Source organism: Falco rusticolus, chromosome 9 (genome assembly GCF_015220075.1).
Source record: "Falco rusticolus isolate bFalRus1 chromosome 9, bFalRus1.pri, whole genome shotgun sequence".
NCBI lineage: Eukaryota > Metazoa > Chordata > Aves > Falconiformes > Falconidae > Falco > Falco rusticolus.
Genome location: NC_051195.1, coordinates 47,211,554 through 47,231,434, shown reverse-complemented (window position 1 = coordinate 47,231,434; position 19,881 = coordinate 47,211,554). Strand labels below are relative to the sequence as shown.

The following is a 19,881-nucleotide window of genomic DNA, read 5'->3' as shown; positions in this document are numbered from 1 at the left end:
AGTGCCCAGAGCAGATGCTTCCTGTCTGGGGGCGCAGGGCAGCGGGACCAGGCTAAGGGAGGAGCTGAGACCCAGCCCAGGGCTGCAGGCACTGCCTGGAGGGTGGGCTCTCAGCCACTGGCTTGTAGAGCGGTGACAAAGCACAGCCCTCAGTACAGGGTGAAAAAAAGGACCCGGAGGCAAAAAAGAGTAGCTGCCTGGCTGCCCAGGGCTGTGGCCACAGCCCCTCCCAGCAGGCCAGGTGGGGTCACAGGATGGCATTTGTCTGTGTGGGAGATACTAGCGTCCCCCCTGCAGCTTGGCAGCCCACCCAGTCCCATGCCGGTAGTACCTGACACTTCATGAGCATGTTGAAGAACTCGTCCCCAGGCTCCTGGGCATCCCCCTCCACACGCAGGTGCCCCAGGTTGTTGTGTGTTATCCGGAGGCCTGGCAGGTTGCCCACGTTGGCACGTTGGTCATCCAGTCGTCTGCTCTGGGAGCTGGCGATGAGATCGAAGAACTCCTCCGTCTGCGGAGACGCCATCAGGGAGGACTGTGCTGTGAGCGGGGAGAGGAGCACGCAGCAGGGTCACAAGCTCTGCCTGTCTGTGCCCGAGCTGCAGCTCTGCTCTGCAGGGTGCCCCAGCCCCCCACACGCCTTACGGCGAGGGCCAGGGGCTCACTATACAGCCAGGCCCCCTGCGGCTGAGCCGGCTGGGGCGCCAGCTGCTTGTGCCACCACCGACATCTTCCAGCCTGCGTGGGGGAGCGGGAACGATCCCCGTGCCAGCAATGCAAGCGAGCAAAAACCTACCATCAAAGCAACAAGTGTTATGGGGAGCAACACCCCCTGCCCCATGTCACAGCTGCTGAAGGCCGGTGCTACAGCACAGCCCTTGGTACCCACCTCCCCAAAACGCCCTGGGCTGCAGCCCCGGAGATGCACGAAGGGTGAGCAGGGCCGGCTGCGGGGAGCCTGCCTGCGCGCGGCTCCTGGCCCAGCCGCGGGACCCTCTGCCCTGCCTTCCCTCTGGGAAGCAGAGAAGCTCCCAGCTGAGCAGAGCGGCGGTTTCCCCGTCCAGCTGGAGCGCAGCCCCCACAAGGGCCGTGCACGCCGCCTCCAGCACGCTCCCTGGACAACAAGCCTTAACGAAGGCACCCAGTGTGTGGGGCTGGGCAGAGCGTGCCTCCCACACTAGCCTGCTGCACACACAACCTGTTGGGCAGCAAAGGTGGAAAGCAGGTGCCCTGACAGGGTAGAGAGCAGAACCTCTCGTACACATCTGCTGCACCACCTCCCACGACAGGCTCCCTGCTATTTATTGCTTCGGCCAGCTCCTGGAGGACACCAAAGATGCCACCTCAGGCCAGAAAGTCCAGTGTCCTGACGCAAAGTGCTGCCTGCGAGTGATCACTGTTGTTTCCAGCACAACACCTGGCAGCTTCTGCGGCTGCTTCCCCTCTGGTTTCCACCTGGAGCCAAGAGGCTGCGCCAGGGCCAGCCCGCACAGCGCTCGGGGCACGCTGGGCTGACACCAGCAACCGCAGGCGAACGCAGAGCTCCGCAGCACTTGTGTGGCTCAGTGACGGGCACACTACACGGTCCCGAGGGCCGGGTATAATTACAGGCAGGTAATTGGCAAAGCGCAGGCCTGGCTAAGCCACACATCTGGTGGCACAACCTCCCCAGGCCCCCCAAAGCTTGGCCTTTTTAGTCCAGCTCAAGTAGAGGCGCCGCCGGGGTGAGCCCAGCAGATGCTCCGGCTGCCATGAGCTGCAGCACCTGCACGGGAAACACTGACGGGGCCAGGCTCTTCCCATCACGAGTGGAGCAAAGCCACCCTGGGCTCTGCCTGCTGGGAGGGGGCCGGCACCGGGGGTCCCAGTCCAGGACCTATACATATAACCTATACTCCATAAACCCCAGCGGGGAGTATCCCACACAGCCACCCGACGTTCCTGGGGGTTTCCAGCCATCGGGGTGCAGCGCTGGAGGAGCCTTCGGGCCCTGAGCAGCTGGAACACGGCTGTGCCCCCCAGCTTTGGCACGCCTGCTCTGGGCAGCATCCCGTGGGCAGCACCGAGGGGCTCGCGTGGGCCAGGGAAACAACGGGACAAAGGGAGGTTTTCCAAACAGCACACGAGCAGTACCAGGACCTTGGCAAAGTGAGTGAGTCAGCCCCCAGCCCAGGGAGCACCTCCTGGGCAGCACTGGATGGAAAGAGCCCGTTGGCTGCTGGCAGCTGCTCCCAAACAACAGACACTGCGCCCGGGACAGGGACAAAAGAAAACCGTAAGAAACCCAGCCCCGATGGTGTCACTGTCCCAGTGAGCACAAAGCACCCGAGCAGAGGGTGCCCCAAGCCTCCCGACATGATGTGCTTTCTTTTTAAAGCCCCAGCTTGTGGAGTTGCAGAAACACATAAAAAATCTCAGCATTGACACAAAGATGAGTTTCTTCCCCTTCAGCTCGCAAAGAAACCTTGAAAATAACAAGTCCAAAAGGCTCAGATACCAAATGAGAGCCGAACAGAACACGTGCCTACTTGCACAGTCTTTATAACGCTTCGTATTTTAAACTGTCTCCTAAATTACACAGCTGTTACAGCCAAATGCACTTCTGTATCAGAAATGCCTGTCTTGAAAAAGTGATGCTCATTTCCACCCTATTTTTAGAAGATAAAAAACCTTCTCACCTCACAGCCAACCTGCCCTCCTGCTGCAGCCTGACCTTCTCTGCACTGCCCTGCTCTCGCTGCCGCTTCAGCCCCTGCCCCTGGTACCTCCTTCTCCGAGCAGCCTCGTGCTGCGGCTCTTGCCATTCCTGAAGGGATGTCAGGGGTCTCCTCCTCTCCTGTTTGTACTTTGTGTTCGTTTGGAAACTGATAAATCCATCAGTTCAAGTGAAGTGTCTTGAGCCCTTTGTGATGGTGATTAAGCACACAAGTGGGACCTGCACACATTAGTCCTTCTCTGCAGCTTGTTTTAAACAAAAGCCCTCAACACCATATCACAAAAAAAGGACACGAAACCGAAGTGCAAACACAGACCTGTCCTGCCTCTCCTGTCCCATCTATTTGTCAGATGGCTTCCTCAGTTTATCCCTGTTCTTCCTACGGGTGAGCTAGCTGTCTGCCTGCTGGAGCTTCCTCCTGTTTATCCATCCTTCTAGCTTCTCAGTTCTTACACAGCACCTATCACCACAGCATCCAAGAACTGTACAAAATCCAGAAGTTTTTCCTCCACGGCAACACTCTGAGAAAAACTGGCAATACTTTAACTTGCCTGTGAAAGCCCACCCCAGCCCTCTGCGTGCCCCAGCCCTCCAGGCTCTTACACGGCTCCCTCAGTAACGACCATCAGCATCTTCCTCCCAGAGGTGCTGGCAGAGGCAGATGTCCTTGCATCAACCCCACTGTTCGGAAGGCGAGACATTCTAAAGATCCATACTGAAAAAACCCAAGTATATTTTTGCATTTCTCTTCCTGGTTTACTCTCCCAGCCTTAGTCCACATTCTCTGGCTTTTCCCTCAGCAACCATTAACATAAGAATGTTTCTTCCTTAAATAACATCGGAGATTGCCAAAGAACTGCTAGGTTCAGAGAGCCGAGGCTTGGGGAAAACATCACAAGATTCACAGTAAAACCACAACGGCTCACCACACCATGGGAGCAGCATCACTCCCATAGTAATAGAGACTTAGAAACGCATCGGTGCTTACATATCCGTTCTCCCAGGGCAGGGACCGGTGTGGCAGCTGCCTCTGCCGCCTCCGATGGGCATTCTTCCAACGGGCAGCGCTGATCATCCATCCGGTTGCTCTGGAACTTGCTCAGCAGGTCAAAGAAGCATTCCTCATCCGAAGGGGTCCGGTTGATTTTCTGGAATGACAGTAACATACAGAAGAGAGTCAGAACACCCCAAACAACTTCCCCGTGTCCAACTGGCCTGCCTGACGTGGCAACACGCCATGCCCTCTCCTGGGCCTTTCAGAGGCTGGCTACTGGCCGTGCCTGCAGCTTGCCAAGCCCCGCAGCCTGGAGCCTGCCGGGGGTCACTGCTACTTGTTCCCTCCGTTCTCCTGGCTCCGAAATAACCTCTCCCTGTTTCTCTTGCCACCCTTCAGCGTGGACAAACTAACACCATCCTCTCAGAGGAGACCACAGAACATCACGAAGTCCCCTCTCCTGCAGGGACCCCTGAGCAAGGGGCAGAGCTCCTCTGCGACGCGTGCTCTGCAGGATGGCCAGTTGTGGAGAGCTGCAGCCCCTCCAACAGGTCACCCGCACTGTGCCTGACCCCAGAGGCTCTGGGCACTTGTGCCACCCAAACCAGCGCCCAGCTCCTACCTGCAGAGCAGCCTCCATTGCTGCGGAGCATCTTGAGCGCTCAGAACAAACTGAAGGCTGAAAGGGAAAGAGGGGAGGAAAGGGGACAGCATTCGCCCTGGCGCTGCTCCGCTGGGAAGAGGAGCTTCTGAGCTGGCAAAGGCGTGGGCTCAGAGAGGGACCACGGTCGGGAGGAAGAGGGATGAGGGGGAGCTGTGTGGACACCCTGGCTGAAGTGCTGTGTGCCCAGCTAAGGCTCAGCTCGAGCTCAGGCATCCCAGCACTCAGCCGTCCTTTTTACTCAGCTAAATTTAACCTCTGCAGGCCACTGCCCCTCGCACCCCCAGTGCTTCCTTCCAGTGCTCCTGTGTCCTCAGTACACCCCCTGCTCCAACAGTCACCGAGCTGCCAATGCCACAAAATTATAGTTTTTCAGGAAAACAGTTCTTGCACAAAAATAAGCGTGTTCATAAAATGAGCCCCAAATAAGCACCTTACACTAGACAGCGATATATTTAAGTCATGCTGCAGAAGGGTTCACATTCAAGGCAGCCTCTCAAAAGCGCTGTGCTGTGTCTAGCTCCAGCACAGAGATGAGCCCCGTGTTGGGAGAGCAAACCCAGAGTCCTGCCCGCCCTGGGGCGGCCAGTGCAGTCGGAGCAGCGGATCCTTCCAAGGAGCCACTCACAACGGAATATAAAATTAGACAGTGATAAGAAGGGCATCTGCCAGGCTCAGGAACGGTCCCTGCATGCTGAGCTGGTGCCAACAGATGCTGGAAGAAATACCACAACAGAAACCAACCAGAAACTCTTACAACTGGGTTTGCCAGTGCTGAGCTATTTTCCCGAACGGGGCTGGGGAAGGCCACTCTGAGGGGGAGCATTGGGTCCCCCCTGGAGAGCAGCACGCCCTGCCAGAGCGATGGAGAGGGCGCAGAGAGAACTGGCCCAGAGCACCAGAGCTTTCAGTGCAGAAAGGGATCTCCTTGGCTGTTCACAAAGCAAAGCCCCTCTCCTAGCTCTGCTGGTGGCCATTCTGGGCAGTTCAGGAGCCCTCCCTCTCCTACCAGCAGAGCGCTCTTCACCAGGGCAGAGGCACGCAAAGCCTTTCAAGGGAGATCTGCAATGAGGAGAGACTTGTGCTGACAGGGTTAAAGCTGCAAGTTGGATTCAGTAAATGAAGGAAAACAATTTTCCTGTATGCTAAGTGAAGCAGATGAGATGCACTCAGCTTCTATTTAGGGCAGCATCAAAATTAGCAGCGGGCCAGAGAGGAACATTAGCAATGTGGGAGCTGATCAGGGAGGGGAAAAACCCCTCTCACCTCCTTCCACGTGCCAATCTGCTAATGAAACAGCGGCTCAGGCGGACCCTCTGAACCGCTGGCAGTTGCACCTTGGAAATCAAAGCTTGCTTGGGCTTGAACCGAGGATGAACTACGCCTGTCCCAGCTCTGCTATGTTGGCTTGCGTGACCCAAATTTCAGGCTAGAGGAGGAAGCCGGCTCATTCACACCAAGCCTCCTGCTCGCTTCCCTGCGACTGCACAGAGTAAATCAGAGCAGCCACAGGTCCGCAGGAGCAGTTTTGCCTTGCAGGGAGCAGCCTGTCGGTCAGAATCCCCAGCTCAGGGCTTCCCCGTCACAGAGACGAGATTCCCCTGGGTGCATCCTGCCAGGGATCCTGCAATTTTGTGTGTCGGGATCTCTGCTCAAAACGTGCCTGGGAGAGGAAAGGATGCTCTGAATCAGTAGGAAGAGCAGCCAGTGCATGCAAAGCGTGGGACGGGGCTGGCTGCGTGCCTGGGTACCTCCCAGTACGGTGGCACCCGGAGGGGCAGGAGGCCGGTGCCCACGGGCCAGTATTAGGGCTCGCACGTGCTGCGGCAGCCCGGGATGTGGCTGCCGCAGGGCCCCCGTCAGCACCTGCCGATGCCAGGCTCCCCCCAGTGCTGCCCCAGCCAACCCGCGCCCCAGGCCTGCGCCTCCCTAATTAAAATGCCCAGATATGACAAGGCACGGCGTGCTTGGCTCCCGCTGCTCACGAGGCTGTTCCTAGCCCCGAGGAAGGAGCTGTGAGGGCAGATGGATGCGCAATCACACCCTGGGGCCCACCATCTGCTACCGAGCTGTGCTTGCCCAGGGCTTGGCACAGCCAGGGTGGTCAGGAGGCTTCCTGAGAGCCAGGGCATCCCCTAACAGGGCTGAGCAACAGTCCTGCGATAGCACAGACATACAAAAACCAGGCACCACAGGCCCAAGACCCAGACCCCTAAATGGTTCCCAGGCAGCTGCCTTGGCTTCCAGCCCTGAGACCACTTCTCGCCCCGTGGCTGGCATTCCTGCCTGCCCTTATCCCCCATCCTCTGCCTCTACACCACAACTGCCCCAATCCTGCCAACTGTTATTTTCCACTGGTCAGCCAGCCTTCATCATGGGCAAAGAGGCAAACCAGCCCTATTTGCACTGGGCAGAGGGACCATGGGCTTTTGCTGCACTCACAGCCTGGGGGCTGCTGATTGCGCCCAGGGCAGCTTTGGCTGCAAACACGCTTGCCCTTGGCACGGGCACAGAGATACACATGCCTCTCTCCACGCAGGGACAAGGACAGGCATGGAGCCTCTGCTCCTGTTCCTTGACTTCAGGCGAGACAGGGATGGCCACTGTCCCAGGCAGGTGGAGGTCTCTTACGTGGGGGTCAGAGCTTTGTCCGTTTTCTGTGAGTGGTATTTCCACCTGGACACTGCCAGCTCAGAGAACTGAGCAACCTGCCTAAGGACAGCCTGAGAGCAGGACTCGCTCACCTGGAACAGGTCGCCCTCACTGGAAGGCATCCGGGTTTTTACATACATTTATTTGCTGGTGGATAAGCAGGCTGTTTAACCTGCCAGGCTGGATGTGGAATGTGTAAAACACAGCTGAGGTGTTGGAAAGACACCGAAGAGCAGCTGTGGGGAGTGAGGGGGTGCCTGCTGCCGCTCGCCCCTCTCCCTGCAGTGGTGTTGCCCCAGGGAGTCCCTCTGCTCGGCTGAAACTGGTGGCTCTTCAGGAGGGGTCAGGGGAGCCTGGTGCTGGGGCTGCCCAAAGCCCCTGCCCTGCAGAGCACAAATGCAACCTATTTCCTCTCCAAAAACTCATGCTAAATAAAACCTTACACAGTCTCTGGCCAAGAAGGTGCTGGGGGACCTGGCTCTGCCCCCTGGGCACAGGAGTGCAGGGCACAGACCAGCATCTCGTGGGGAAATCCCTCAGACTGGCTGCTCCAGCTGCGCGGGTGAGACCAAGGCTGAAGTGATCCCAGGCAAAGCGAAACAAAGTCAGAACAGACTCCTGTGCCCTTGGCCCTTTGGCCATTTTCACTCGGATTCAGGAAAGTCACTAAGCAAATGCAGAAGGGCTAACGGCAAGAACTAAACCACTTTCCAGTTCCCAACACCCGAAGCCACCGCACACAAATGCCCAGCAGGTTGCCTCTTGGAGGCCACTGCCCACCGGGGTCTCTGCAGAGAAGAGCCTTTCCCCAACACACTCCTGCTCCCGAGCCACATCCCAGGATTGGCTGAAGATGCATTAATTATCTCTGTGCTAGTTTCACATGGCATTCCCACGCCTGACGTCCACGAGGAGCAGGACACAGTGTGTTCTAGCAGGTAGATGAGGGAGATCCTCATGTCTGGGCCAGAAGCAGTAAGTCTTCGGTCACAGCAAGGCAATGTCACTGACCTCGTGGCTCAGGCTTTCTGCTCCACAACGCTGCACCAGTTCCTGGGCAGCACCCCGTCCCCAGTCTGGCTTTGGCATCCGAGCAGCCCACTCCCACCGCTGGCCCGGGCTGTGCTGTCCCACCACACACGGGCACCTGCTGTTACAAATACCCTCAACTGAACGGCTCTGGCCACAGTGGCTTCTCCCACAGCCTCCTGTGGCCCCCACAGGGCTTGAAGCCAGCTGGGGCAGAGCCGGGGGGGCTCCCCGGGAAGCAGTGGCAGCCAGGGTGGGACGCAGCTCTCTCCACATTTGCTGCCCAGCCCCACCAAAAGCCTGTCCGATCACAGCCATGCAACAGCACACTCCCAGATTGCTCCGAGAGGGCTCCAGGGGCCCCCAGGGACTACGGCAGATGATTTCTGCACTGGCAGAGCCACAGCATGTCCCCCAGTGATTCCTGCCGCTGCCATGTGCCAAAAGCACCTGCTGTACCATGGGTGAAACATCCCCTTTGAAGGGAGCTTCGCCCACCAAACTACAGATGCTCTCGTGAGCTACCCAAAGGGCCAAACCTTGTTCCTTCGTCAGGTCAGCATCTCCTCTCGCAGCTGGCGTTCCCACAGGGCACTGGCCTGCCTCTCCCCTGCTCCAGGCTCAACTTCTTGCAGAGCTGCCCTGATGCAGCAAGGAGCTGTCAAGCTCAAAGTCCTCTCACTCCAGCTTCATCCAGCTCCCCGAGGGGATGGCACTGCCCTACCTGCGGGCAGGACCCGCTGCCCAGCAGCAGATGGACCCTGGTCGGTCTGGCACAGTGGATACAGCTCTGGACCTGCTGCTCACAGGCAGACTGGCTCTGGTATGTGGGCCAGGTCAGGGACGAGGTGTGGGCAGCAGCAAGTTCAGGGATAAAGCAGCAGTTTTCACTGTTGCTCCCTCAGAGAGCACTGCCTTGACATTCAAATGTGTCCACCGCAATTCCTCCTCCTCACCTTATTTCAGGGAGGAAACAACCTGGAGATGAAGTGACTTGACCAAGTGACACAGCGGCAGAGCTGGGACAGGATCCAGCAATCTGTCCCCAGGGCCAAGCTCTCGACTGCAGATAGTTCTTGGAAAAATTGTGCCCCTTGTTCTAGCAGGCACTTATCTGCCCAGGGCCTGGCAGGTACTCGTTCCAACACATCGATGCCCGTGTGCCATGCCTTATCTGCCTCTCCCTCTATAAACCAGACACATCACAACTATTTTACCTCCTCTCTTTTCTTGGCAGTTGACCTCAAAATCACCAGGCAGGAGTGGGGCTGCCAGTGCTGGGAGTGCTTTATCCCACGCTACCCTACTACCTGCCAGTCCTCTGTATGTGGTTTTTCTTTATCCCTGTATCACCCTAACACCTCGCCCCAGAGGAACCCACCACGGGGGCCAGCACCACTGGCATAGCCATGACGCCAAACCCCCTCACCCCACAGGTACATCAGGCACTTTAATTTCCCCATCTCATTGCTTCACCTGGTGAAAGGCACCTGAGGGCGGTTTGTAGAGAGCCTCCTGGGGGGCACAGGGGGTGCTGGAGAAGGGGCATGGAAGCAAACCCCTGCCCAAAGGTGCAGCCTGCTTTACTGGGAGGTGACATGTCTGGAGGATTATCTCCAGGGTTGGGAGCCGGGCTCTCCCAGTCCCCAGCCACCAACACGGCTGGAGTCTCCACTCCTTGATGAGACTGTCATCTTCAGAGTCAGAAAAGCTGTTAAACTTGTCCCATCTTTGCTGAGAACAGCACTTCCCTTTCAATGCCAATCCTCAAGCACTGCCGCCACGCTCCCTCCAAAAGGCAGGGCTGGCAGACACCCCATCCTCCCCCAGCGAGCGTGGCCAGGCACAGAGAACCACCAACCACACTTACCGCCCTCTGCTACGAGACATGGGCAGACACCCCAGCAGTCTGTGCACTGCTCGCATCCGTTTCCCAGAAAGTTGCAAAAATATTAATAATAAAAAGTTCAAGCTGAAGCTACCTGATAACTTCAAAAAAATAAGCATACATGGGCAATATGCAAGCCCTGGCCCAAGTAAATCTCTCTTCTGTATCTCTCTATCTACCTCCTCCTCTTATTCCCGATCTAGCCTCTCATTTCAGAGGACAGAAGGAAAACACAAACAAAACGCGAGTTTTACTTACTGACCTCAGCAGCCAGCTCTTCCCCAGGCTCCAGCTTTTACATGTCCACAAGTAAAAAACGCCCTCACCTCGCAGGGCAGAGGCTGGTGATGCGGAGCTGCTGCTTCGATGCTGTTTAGCTACAGCTAGCAGCCGAGAGAACTCTCCCCAGCTCCGAGAGCTCTCCCCAGCTCCGCTCCGGCTGCCGGAGCAGAGATTTATGCAGAGCGCGCAGCCATGTGAAGAACGTCGCCAGCACCGATGACCCGCTGGGTGCGAGATGCAGCTTAAAGCGACAGCCCTGCTCGCCACACTCCTCCCGAGTCACTCCTGTGCCCTTGCACGAGGGGGTGGGCTCCAGCGAAGCGCTTCTCTCTCCCTCACCTCGCTGCCACAATCCTAGTGTTATTAGATGATGCTCTTAAACACACAGTGGAGCTACGTGAATATTTAGCTTTCCTTCCACCTCCTCACCTCCTACCCACCACACACACTTTACCTTAAAAATAGATTGGGATCAATTTTCCTAAACTACATCTGCAAACACACTCAGCTCTACAGGCACACACACCATGACGGCGAATGCAATGCGCACATACAGACACAAAATGATCACACAGATTTAAAGCACCAAAATATTGAAGGACCATTTTTAGCTCCTGATAGTCCTCCTGCTCCTCATATTATTAGATATGTGATTTTTTTTGTCTTATCGCAAGAGCCAAAGATGCTCAGCCACAAGTATCTCTTAATTTAGATGTACCACTGTTTAATAGAGGGAAATTTCTAATTGCAACAAGGTTTTAAACATGGAAAGATGAAAATGCTACGCAACAACCAAAGAGCTGTTCTTACCTCCCATTTGTGAAATGTGAATGCAAAATGGATTTCTGACAGTGAAATGGGTCACTGGGAAGAGAAGCAGCTTGCCAAAGGCCACCTGGCAGGGCAGTAGCAAAACAGGGACAGAGCCCCCTTGGCACTTCCAGCTCACTGTCCACACTGTCCTCTTACACTTCATTCTCATTTTTCATTGCAAAAGTAGGAAATTTCTTTATCCTGAACAAATGCAGCTTTTGGGGACTGCCCGTGCCTTTCCATACCAGTAAATTTACTTCCAGGAGTCACTCATAATAGAAACACGGGAACTGTGGGGCCTGAGGATCAGGACTCCTGGCTCGGTGCCTGGCCCTGGCCCCTGCCAGGCAGCACGCAGGGCACAGCAGCTCTCAGCCCCCTTACATCCCCAAGAGGGGCTGTGAAGCCTCACTGAGCTTTGTAACGATCCTGGACCCAAGGGCAAGGCGTCACGGATGCATAACGCATCTCCAGCAGGACAGCGGCAGAGCTGGGGCAGCCACCCTCCGGAACTGTGGATCCATCAGTGCCCACGAGGCTGATCTGGCTGACGGGAGGCGACCAGGCTGCGCTCGGGGCAAACACCAGCTCTGAAGCAACAAGTGATAAGATGCCCCGTGCTGATGAGACACGGGCAGAACTGTCACGGTGGGGATGCTTCAGGCATGCAAGATGGATCCCCCCCGGGGCACCAGTGATGCTGGCCAGGATCTGTCCTGTGGTGGAGCCCCATCTGTCATGTGCCAGAAAAGGCCAACTTTCCGTCACACAGGTCCTTGCAAAATCCTGCTATCAGGACAAAGCAGGCAAAAAGGCAATTACTCTGCACCTATTTTGTTCTGGTGCCACAGGCTATGGAAGGCGAGAGACAACTGGGAATTGGCCTCAAACTAAGCTGCTGCCTGGGGAGCTCACATACTAAACTCCAATTGAGTTTGTGATTTAATTTTTAAAAATGCTGCAGCAACTGAGCAGGGGAAGAAGGGGCAAGGAATGGCAAGGAGCAGGGCACAGCCGACCTGCCTGCTGTCACACTGAGTGCGGGGGCACAGACGCTGCAGGTACTGTCACCCTGCTGCTGCATTGCTGGGGGGCTGCGTTAAGGGGATACTTTGGTGGGGAGGGGGAAGAGGGGAGCGAACCAGAACTGAGACTCTGCCCCTTATCTGAATTGCCGAGTCGACCTGGAACAGTTATGAAAGGGGGCATCTGAAGCCGCTATTGAGGGCAAAATGCAGAAGATGGGTATAACACAGAGCAGAGCCCACACACCAGAGGTCGGTGCTTGGAGCAGCAAGAGGAAACAACTTTTTGCATCTGGGTTTAGGATGCAGCAAAGAAGAGTGAGACGTCCGTGATCTGCAGACATCACCTGCAACTTCAGGTTCCAGTTCTCATGTCAGGGCGCTGCGAGTGTGTACCCGAGCGTGCCCTCTGCACACGTGTGCCCTTCGGTGTGCTTTGCAAACTGCACAGCCACAGCCCCTGCTGCAGACCATACACACACTGCTCAAACACAGGACGTGCACACCGCGCTTCCTTTGTAGGATGAAATTATAACCCTTACTTGGACTGTTTTCAAAGATTTTTTTTTCCTTTAAACAACTCGCCCACTCATCCCTATAAAAGCCGGTGCTAAAAGCTGGTTCTGTTGTTAAGATTTCAAATAACTTGGGTTTTATTGTTTCAAACAAAACCAAAACAACACCCACGCTCCCTCTTTCCTTAATCGAGTAACTGCTGACCTGTTGGGAGCATGCCCTACTGCCACATGCAGCTTAAATCCACACCTTTGGATCAATAGCAGGTGACAGTATTGGTTTTGGTTTTATTTTGAGACAGAACGTGGCGTGCCTGAGTGGGTGTCTGGCTGAAGCGTTACTGAAACCTCTGCTACTTGCAGTGCCAATCTGACTGCCTGAAAGCCAGTGCCACTGTGCTCCGATTTTGCAACAGCCTTATCCATACTGGACTTACACTCTTTCACCAGCTGGACAGTAACCTACGCTGAAATCGCAGGCCAGGTAACTAGCCCTCACTGCTGAGACCAGTGCACCCATGGCATGGGAATGACTTCTGGTTTCTCTTTAGGAAGCAATATATTAGTCAGCATATTCAAACATACTCTTAACAGTTACAGCCATACTTTGTCGTTAATGTAGCAACTTTTCCACATAGGTTTTGACAGGATTTACCATGCCAGGCTGGGTTTCCCTATCACCGTTTAACAGAAACACACAAGCCTAGATTTAGCACCTGAAGCTTAAATTACTAACCAAGGAGACAAGTTAGCAGCATTATCATTCCAGGATGGTCCCTCCAGTCTATGAAAGAAGATGGGCAGCTACAGAGGTCAATTTGGCCCATCAGAAACCTGGAGGATCCCTTCAACACCAAAACTGGGAGTGAACTGAACCACTCGCTCAGAACAATTCAGGTTATAGGTAGATGCTGGCCAGCAGTAAATTCTTGGAGTGTAACTGATACTCACCCTCACACAGAGCTGTGGTACCTGCCATGCACCCGAGCAGCAAAGCACAACGTTTCAGCTGAAACTAGTTGCAGCGATTTACTTTGCAGTTGGAGGGGGGTGGAACTAGGACCACGCTCAGCTGTTGAGTCTCAGCTGAGCAGCAGTAATTTGCAAAACCGAAATAACTCCATTGCTTTAAAGGATATAACCCATATTCTTGATTAATTAGCACAGAAGCCAAGGTTAATATAGAGTGCTCAACTCCCAGTCACCTACTCTATCCACTAGACCGCACCGCCACCTCCCCACTTCCAGCCCTACTGAGGAGTAGGAGGTGATGGAGGAGACAGGTGCCTATAAGCCCGCTGCCAGTGAAGGACACGCTCCTTTTCAGCGATGGAAATGATCCAAGGCTCCCCCAGCAGCAGATATGCCCTCCTCCCCACAATATACCGCGCTCGGTGCTGCTGAAATTGGAACCTGCTGACAATTTGCTTTGAAAATGCTTTGCAAAAAAAAAGCCTGCTTGTCTCTGGATTGCCAAAACTGTGCTGCTTTCTTGAAACACACTTTTATTTAGACACCTACTTGCTCTTAGCGCAGCACTGTTTCAAAAAGCAGCTGAACAGATGCAGCACCTTTACCAGGGGTGGAAACGAACTGGTGAAGTTAGTCGGTGGATCTGCGTACACCCGTCTACATTAGGACCCATAACGCACACCTAACCTTCCTATAAACACCCTTCACTGCAAACGCCCAAATCTTAATTACTATTTACTCATATTCCAGTAATGCCTGAAGGCTGCACTCAAGATCAAGGCCTTGTTATGCAAGGCACCCTGCAAAACACGAAATCCTGGCTGTGCTGGGGGTGGGGAGGACTCTGGGGCCGGTACCTGTGGGTTTGCCATTTCAGCGATGGTCAGACACAGCCCTTCTCAGGAGAGCTTAAACAGGTAAGACATAAATCACATGTGAACACAGAAACAGCTTTTCCTATCAGCAAAAAGCAGCTCTTACTCTGGTACATGCTGTTGTAAAGGGCAAGATGAAACTATGCCCCATTTGGGAAAGGCAAAGACAGGGAGGCTGATTTGCTCTACGTGACAGGGCCCAGAGAATACTAGGATGCAAACGGCTTTAGATACAGGCAAAAAATCCTCCAGGGACTTTTTTGCACACCCCAGGGGAGCGGCACCTCCTGCACCCAAGCATATTCAGTGGTCTCACTGTTTGCTGGCTCTCAAAGGAGGACCGTACCTCTCTGGTTCCCCCTCTCCTCCAGCACAATGAGCACTGCAGGGAACTGCAACTCTCTCCGTGGCTCAGGTACCATGATCCAGGATAGAAAAGTGGATCCATGGGATTGTTCCGGGCCCTTTTCTGATTGCACACCTCCTCAAGCAGCTTCCCCAGCAGTCCCTGCACATGAAGCGCTTACCTGGGTTCAGCCCTCTGCCAGGTTCAGGCTGGAGTCTTCTGGGGCCGTATGGAGAACGGGAAAGAGCCGGGGGCTCTAAAAACCCATTATTTAGTCTTTTTTAGATTAATTGGTGTTAATTGCCTTGGGAGGCTCAAAAATAGCACTGCTAATGGGAAACACGGGTGCAGGCTGAAGGTGGTGTGAGCAGCAGCCTGTGGTTGCCACATCAACCCTGGATGCAGGTTGTGCCCAGCCCAGCGGGCAGCCAGCAACGACTGCCAAAAGCAGGGAGACCTTCTCCTGCCCAGCTGGGACATGCCTGCACCTCTAACCCTGACATCCCCCCTCAACAGCTGCGTTCACAGTCACACTCATACAGGGGCAGAGGGAGCTTTCCTGCTGCCCCAACTGTTTTTTTTATCGTCAGTTCCAAGAAACAGCACTTGAACCTTCCTCGTTTCCTTTGATTTATGGATTCACATCCTTCTCTTTACTCCTGCAACCACAGAGGATGCCCAGCCAGCTCGCAGGGACCTCAGTTTCCTGCACTGAGTCCAAACACAGAAGCAAGGACAGCCCAGAGAAAGCCTGAAACCCTCACTCACCCCAAGACTATCCTAAATCCAAAAAAAGATGGCTGGTACTGGATGGGACCGCATCTTCCCCGTAAGCAGTGGGTTAGAGACCAACCTACTGCCAAAGGAGGTTACTGTCCCTCACCGAGGTCACTGAAATCTCCTGCCTGACTGCAAACGAACGCTGGGGTCAGAGCTGCCCTGGTGATGAACCAAGGCAGCGGGGTGACCAAGTGACCACACAGGACAAGCTGCTCACAGGCTGTGATCCAGCCTCCCCAAAGCTGGGCAGTAACAGACAAAAGCCAAACTTGCCCCAAGGTCGTGCGTGTTTGCATCTTCTGGGAGAGCCTCCAGCGCCATAGCCCTGCCCAGCAGCTGGTAACAGCTGCTATCAAAGATAAGGTACAGACAAAACTGCTCTGATTATACAGGCTCCCGCACCGCTGCAGGTCTGTCAGATGAAACCCAAACCCCGTATTAGCAGGGTGCATTTCCCTGGTTTTTAAATAGAGTTCCTAGAAAGAGAAACACAAGTTACTGGTACAGAAGCTATTGTCTGTATAGACCCAGCAAGCAAGAGAAAAGCAGACAGCACGGCTCCAGCAAGCACAGCCAGACCACGCTCCCTCCCCAGCCTCAGTCCACACACACAGACCGGCTGGATCCTCAGGTGCTCCCTGACATGCCAGACCCCACCAGCCAGGGCTGGGAGCTCAGCCCCCGGTGCTGGCATGGACACAGGTGGCTGCTGGCACCCTGGTGAAACACAGGCACAGCCATGCTCTCGCACTCGCGCTTGGCTGAGCAAGAGAGAGTCCTGCAAGAAAAGCAAACAAAATCCCCGGTCACCAGAGGCCCCCGTGTCATCTGGTGTCAGCATAGCTCCAGTGATTTAAGCAGAGTTATGCTGATTTACATCCAAAGAGAACCTAGACTATGATTTTCTTTTTTAAGCTCTTCTGGCATGTGCAGTTTATTAAATGAGAGAGGCCGGAACTGTGGGTGTACAGCGTGCCCCAGGCACAGCAGAGACCCTAGAAATGAATGAAGAGTTCCAGATTTTGAGAAAAGACAAACATTTAGTTTTATTGCTCTGGGTCTGGCTTTGATTCATCCCTCTTTTTAGTATTGTTCTCTTTAAAGTGACAGTTTCTAGGAAATGGTGATTGTAACATCTCTTTTACTGTCTCATACCACTTGATGGCTGACAATTTGCCAGGAGGAGAGGCTGTGCAAGGAGGAAAGCAGACCTCAATTATGGCTTCAAAGTGCCAATAACTGAAAATTCAGTTACAATGAGTCAAAGGAAGAAGAATGTATTTGAGTAGCTTGGCTGGTCAGCCCCAGCCTGGACCACTGGACTAGCTGCTCTGCAGACCTGTCGTAATCTCCAGCTGAGGTCTGCTGGGGGACCCTGGACACCACTTCAGTTTTCACCTCCTTCCCAGAGCAGTTTCCTCTGGTAAGAGGCTTGCTTTTACAGGTTTCTAGCTCTAAACCTGGCCTCCACACTTAGTCAGTTATGAATGGAATACGGGGTCTCAGATGTGCTTTCATACATTCCCCTGATCCTCAGCCCAAGGGGTCTGAGCAGCACCCAGTCCCTGTGGATCCCTGGTGTAACTCCTGCAAAGCCGAGGGCTTGGCAGCCATCCTGTACACGGGGCACCCTGAACGTCCTTTTTTCTGTATGTGGTTGATGCACAAGTACAGGCTTGTGTTAAATCCTGCCTCCTATCTCCTCTGCACAGCGCAGCTTTGATTCAAAACAAACAAGAACAAGGAAGAACAAGGGAAAGGGACAGGTGTAGTGGGAAAAAGCAGAAAGAGAGTGTCCAAGCAACAAGAATATCCTGTAGACAGGAAGATAAGGAATTCAGCCTTATCTCTTGGACCTTAAGTACTGAAGCCTCTCATCTAGGACAAGGCGTAGGGGCTGACACACAGGCACAGAGGCAGCAATACCTCTGCCTTGCTTGTGTTCAGAGCAAAATGCGGGCAGGATGCTGCAATGGCAGCTCTAGGACCAGCCCTCAGAAAGCAGTCCGCAAGCCATCGCTGCCCTGGATAAAGGATACTGATCACCCTGCAGCTGGTACAGATACAATCTGCCCTGCCACACAGAGCGTGTGGGAGTTACCTGCCTCTTACGGGTGACAGGTTCTCTTTTTCTTCTCTGCTTTAGTCCTCTATATTGTCTGCAGGACAAAGAGGAGAGATTAGTTAACACTTGTCCTGTGCTGCACAGTGCACCTTGTAAGGTGCTGCTTCAGCACCCAAAAGTGTCAAATATTTGCAGGTGACCTGGAGGTTACTGTCTGGCTTTTTTTTGGCTTAAATGAAGAAATGACAAAACCATTCACAGCACCTTCAGGGGCTCCATAGCAGAGCAGTCACCTTCCCAAAAATGAAACTAGCATCAGTTGAGTCTCCTGGGTACTGAAAAGCCGATTGCTGTGAGCAGACACCCCTGGAACTTGGTTGCAAAGGGTGGTTTAAGCATCCAGTGCCCATAACCTTCACATAAGCAAAAGCTGTGGGTAAAAGAGATGATCACTGCTTCTCCAACCAAGCCAGGCAGCAGTCTACATTACACCCAAGGCACAGAAGACGGAGTCTCTGGACTCCCATTTTGGACTCTGCAGGGGCAATTTAAAGGAAGCTTCCTCTGGCCACCCAGGTTAGCAAGGCAGAGGATGCAAAGGCAAAGCCCTGGACTGGCACAACACGGACTGTTACTCAGCAGCGCAGCGCAGGGAGCTGTGCACAGCTCTTTGAAGACATCTGGTCTCTCACAAAACCAAACCTCACGTCACAGAGTTGTCTGAAACACAGGTGCCACCCACAGTGAGGAGGGGGGTGCCCAGAGAGAAGCAAGCACAGCATTTGGCCCCAGGGCTCTGGAGGACCAGGACAACTCCTGCCTCACCTCTCCCTGCCAGGGATGCTGCTCCCTCCTCACTCACCCTTCCCAAGCACACATCATCAGGACCACCTTCACCTCCGTGGGATGCAGAGGAGCCTGGCAGGAAATTCTGGCTTTTACTCCAACTGTCTATGCTAGCCTACCTTCCAAACCCACCCCTCTGCATGAGAAAAAAATAACTTAATGAAGGATCATAAACCCATAAGCCTCACGTGGCTGCTTGTGCAGCCCCAGCCCCGCACGCTGGAGCTGCCCATGGGAAATGGTCGTGCCTGGGTTTGGTCCCTCAGGCACGACACTTGCCTGCAGCAGAGCCTGCAAGGCCCAGCTCTGCCATGCCTCCCTCTCACTCACACACTCTCATTGGATAATTACAGAGAAAACCAAGACAAATCCCAATTTTAGTGCCATTATAAAACAGAGAGGGGGAATTCATTACCTGGCAGCTGTTAATATTTAAGGAAGAAACTGATAATTTACCTTTGAGGCACTGAATGCAGCGGAGGCAGCACAAGCCAGAAAACGCTATTGCCTCCCCCCACCATCTCTGTGCAGTTGCTTTGCAGAGCTTTTCTATCTAGCCATTTATTTCCCTGCCCCCCATGCTAGCACCGAAGTCCCTGTGAGGAGCAGTGTATGTCACGGCTTTGCACTGCAAAACTCATGAGAATCTTGGCCCTGGCTTTGCTGTCTCCATTGCACTTCTAGATTTGGGAGAACATTTTTTAACTCTCTCCTGGCTCATGCAGCATCTGCGCAACCAGCCCACCTGAGTCAACGAAGAGCTAAAGAAAAGAAGACCCCTAGAGCTTAATAGAAAGACTCGTACAGACACATGGAAAGAAAGGTCAGACAACTTAAGATGACTCTGCGGAGGCATCCAGATCACTGGCTGCTTCTCTAAACAGCCCAAATCCCTGGACAAGCCTCCCAGTACATGTCAGACTTGAGCCCTCCAGAAAGTCTTCTGGTGCATCCTGCCTCCAGCTAGGAAGCATCTCAGTGTAGCCCCTCTCCCAGGTCTGCCCCTGCCCAAAGCACTACAGAAAGTCCCACAAACTGAACAGGAGAATAAAGCATTACAAGAACGAGCCGTGGTTCAGTGTTTACCTGCTCAGTTCCAACAGGACTGACACCAGCACAGCACCCTCCAGGTATCATAGGAACAGTCTTAAATTTAGCAGCAGCTGTCTTCCTTCTCCCTGACTCTGTCTTCTCTCTTCCTCTCCATCCCCCCTTGCTCTCGGATTCTCAGAGCACGTTTACACCAGAAAGTCTGACCAACAATAATGGCATAATTATACCCATGCAGTTAAGCAAAACATAAAGGCTGTGGGATAAAGGAGGGTGTGCATTTGCACTGCCTTTGCATTGCAGTAGTTTACACATCAATGAGACAAAGAGGCTACCCTCATCTTAAAATTGAGAGGGAAGATGCACTGACAG

The 19,881-nt window shown here is 54.0% G+C and overlaps 1 protein-coding gene across 4 annotated transcripts in view; it reads right to left on the bottom strand.

The window, feature by feature from the left end:
• GPSM1 (G protein signaling modulator 1) overlaps positions 1-19,881 on the bottom strand; it is an 83,033-nt gene that overhangs the window by 2,295 nt on the left and 60,857 nt on the right. For 3 of the 4 annotated variants that reach the window (XM_037399960.1, XM_037399958.1, XM_037399961.1), the window contains 2 exons: positions 3,705-3,864; positions 332-540 (listed from right to left, as the gene is read on the bottom strand). In XM_037399960.1, the coding sequence (XP_037255857.1) occupies positions 332-540; positions 3,705-3,864 (369 nt within the window). Of the gene's footprint in view, positions 1-331; positions 541-3,704; positions 3,865-10,202; positions 10,435-19,881 lie in introns of those variants that run through there. The other variant, XM_037399962.1, reaches the window with a different exon arrangement.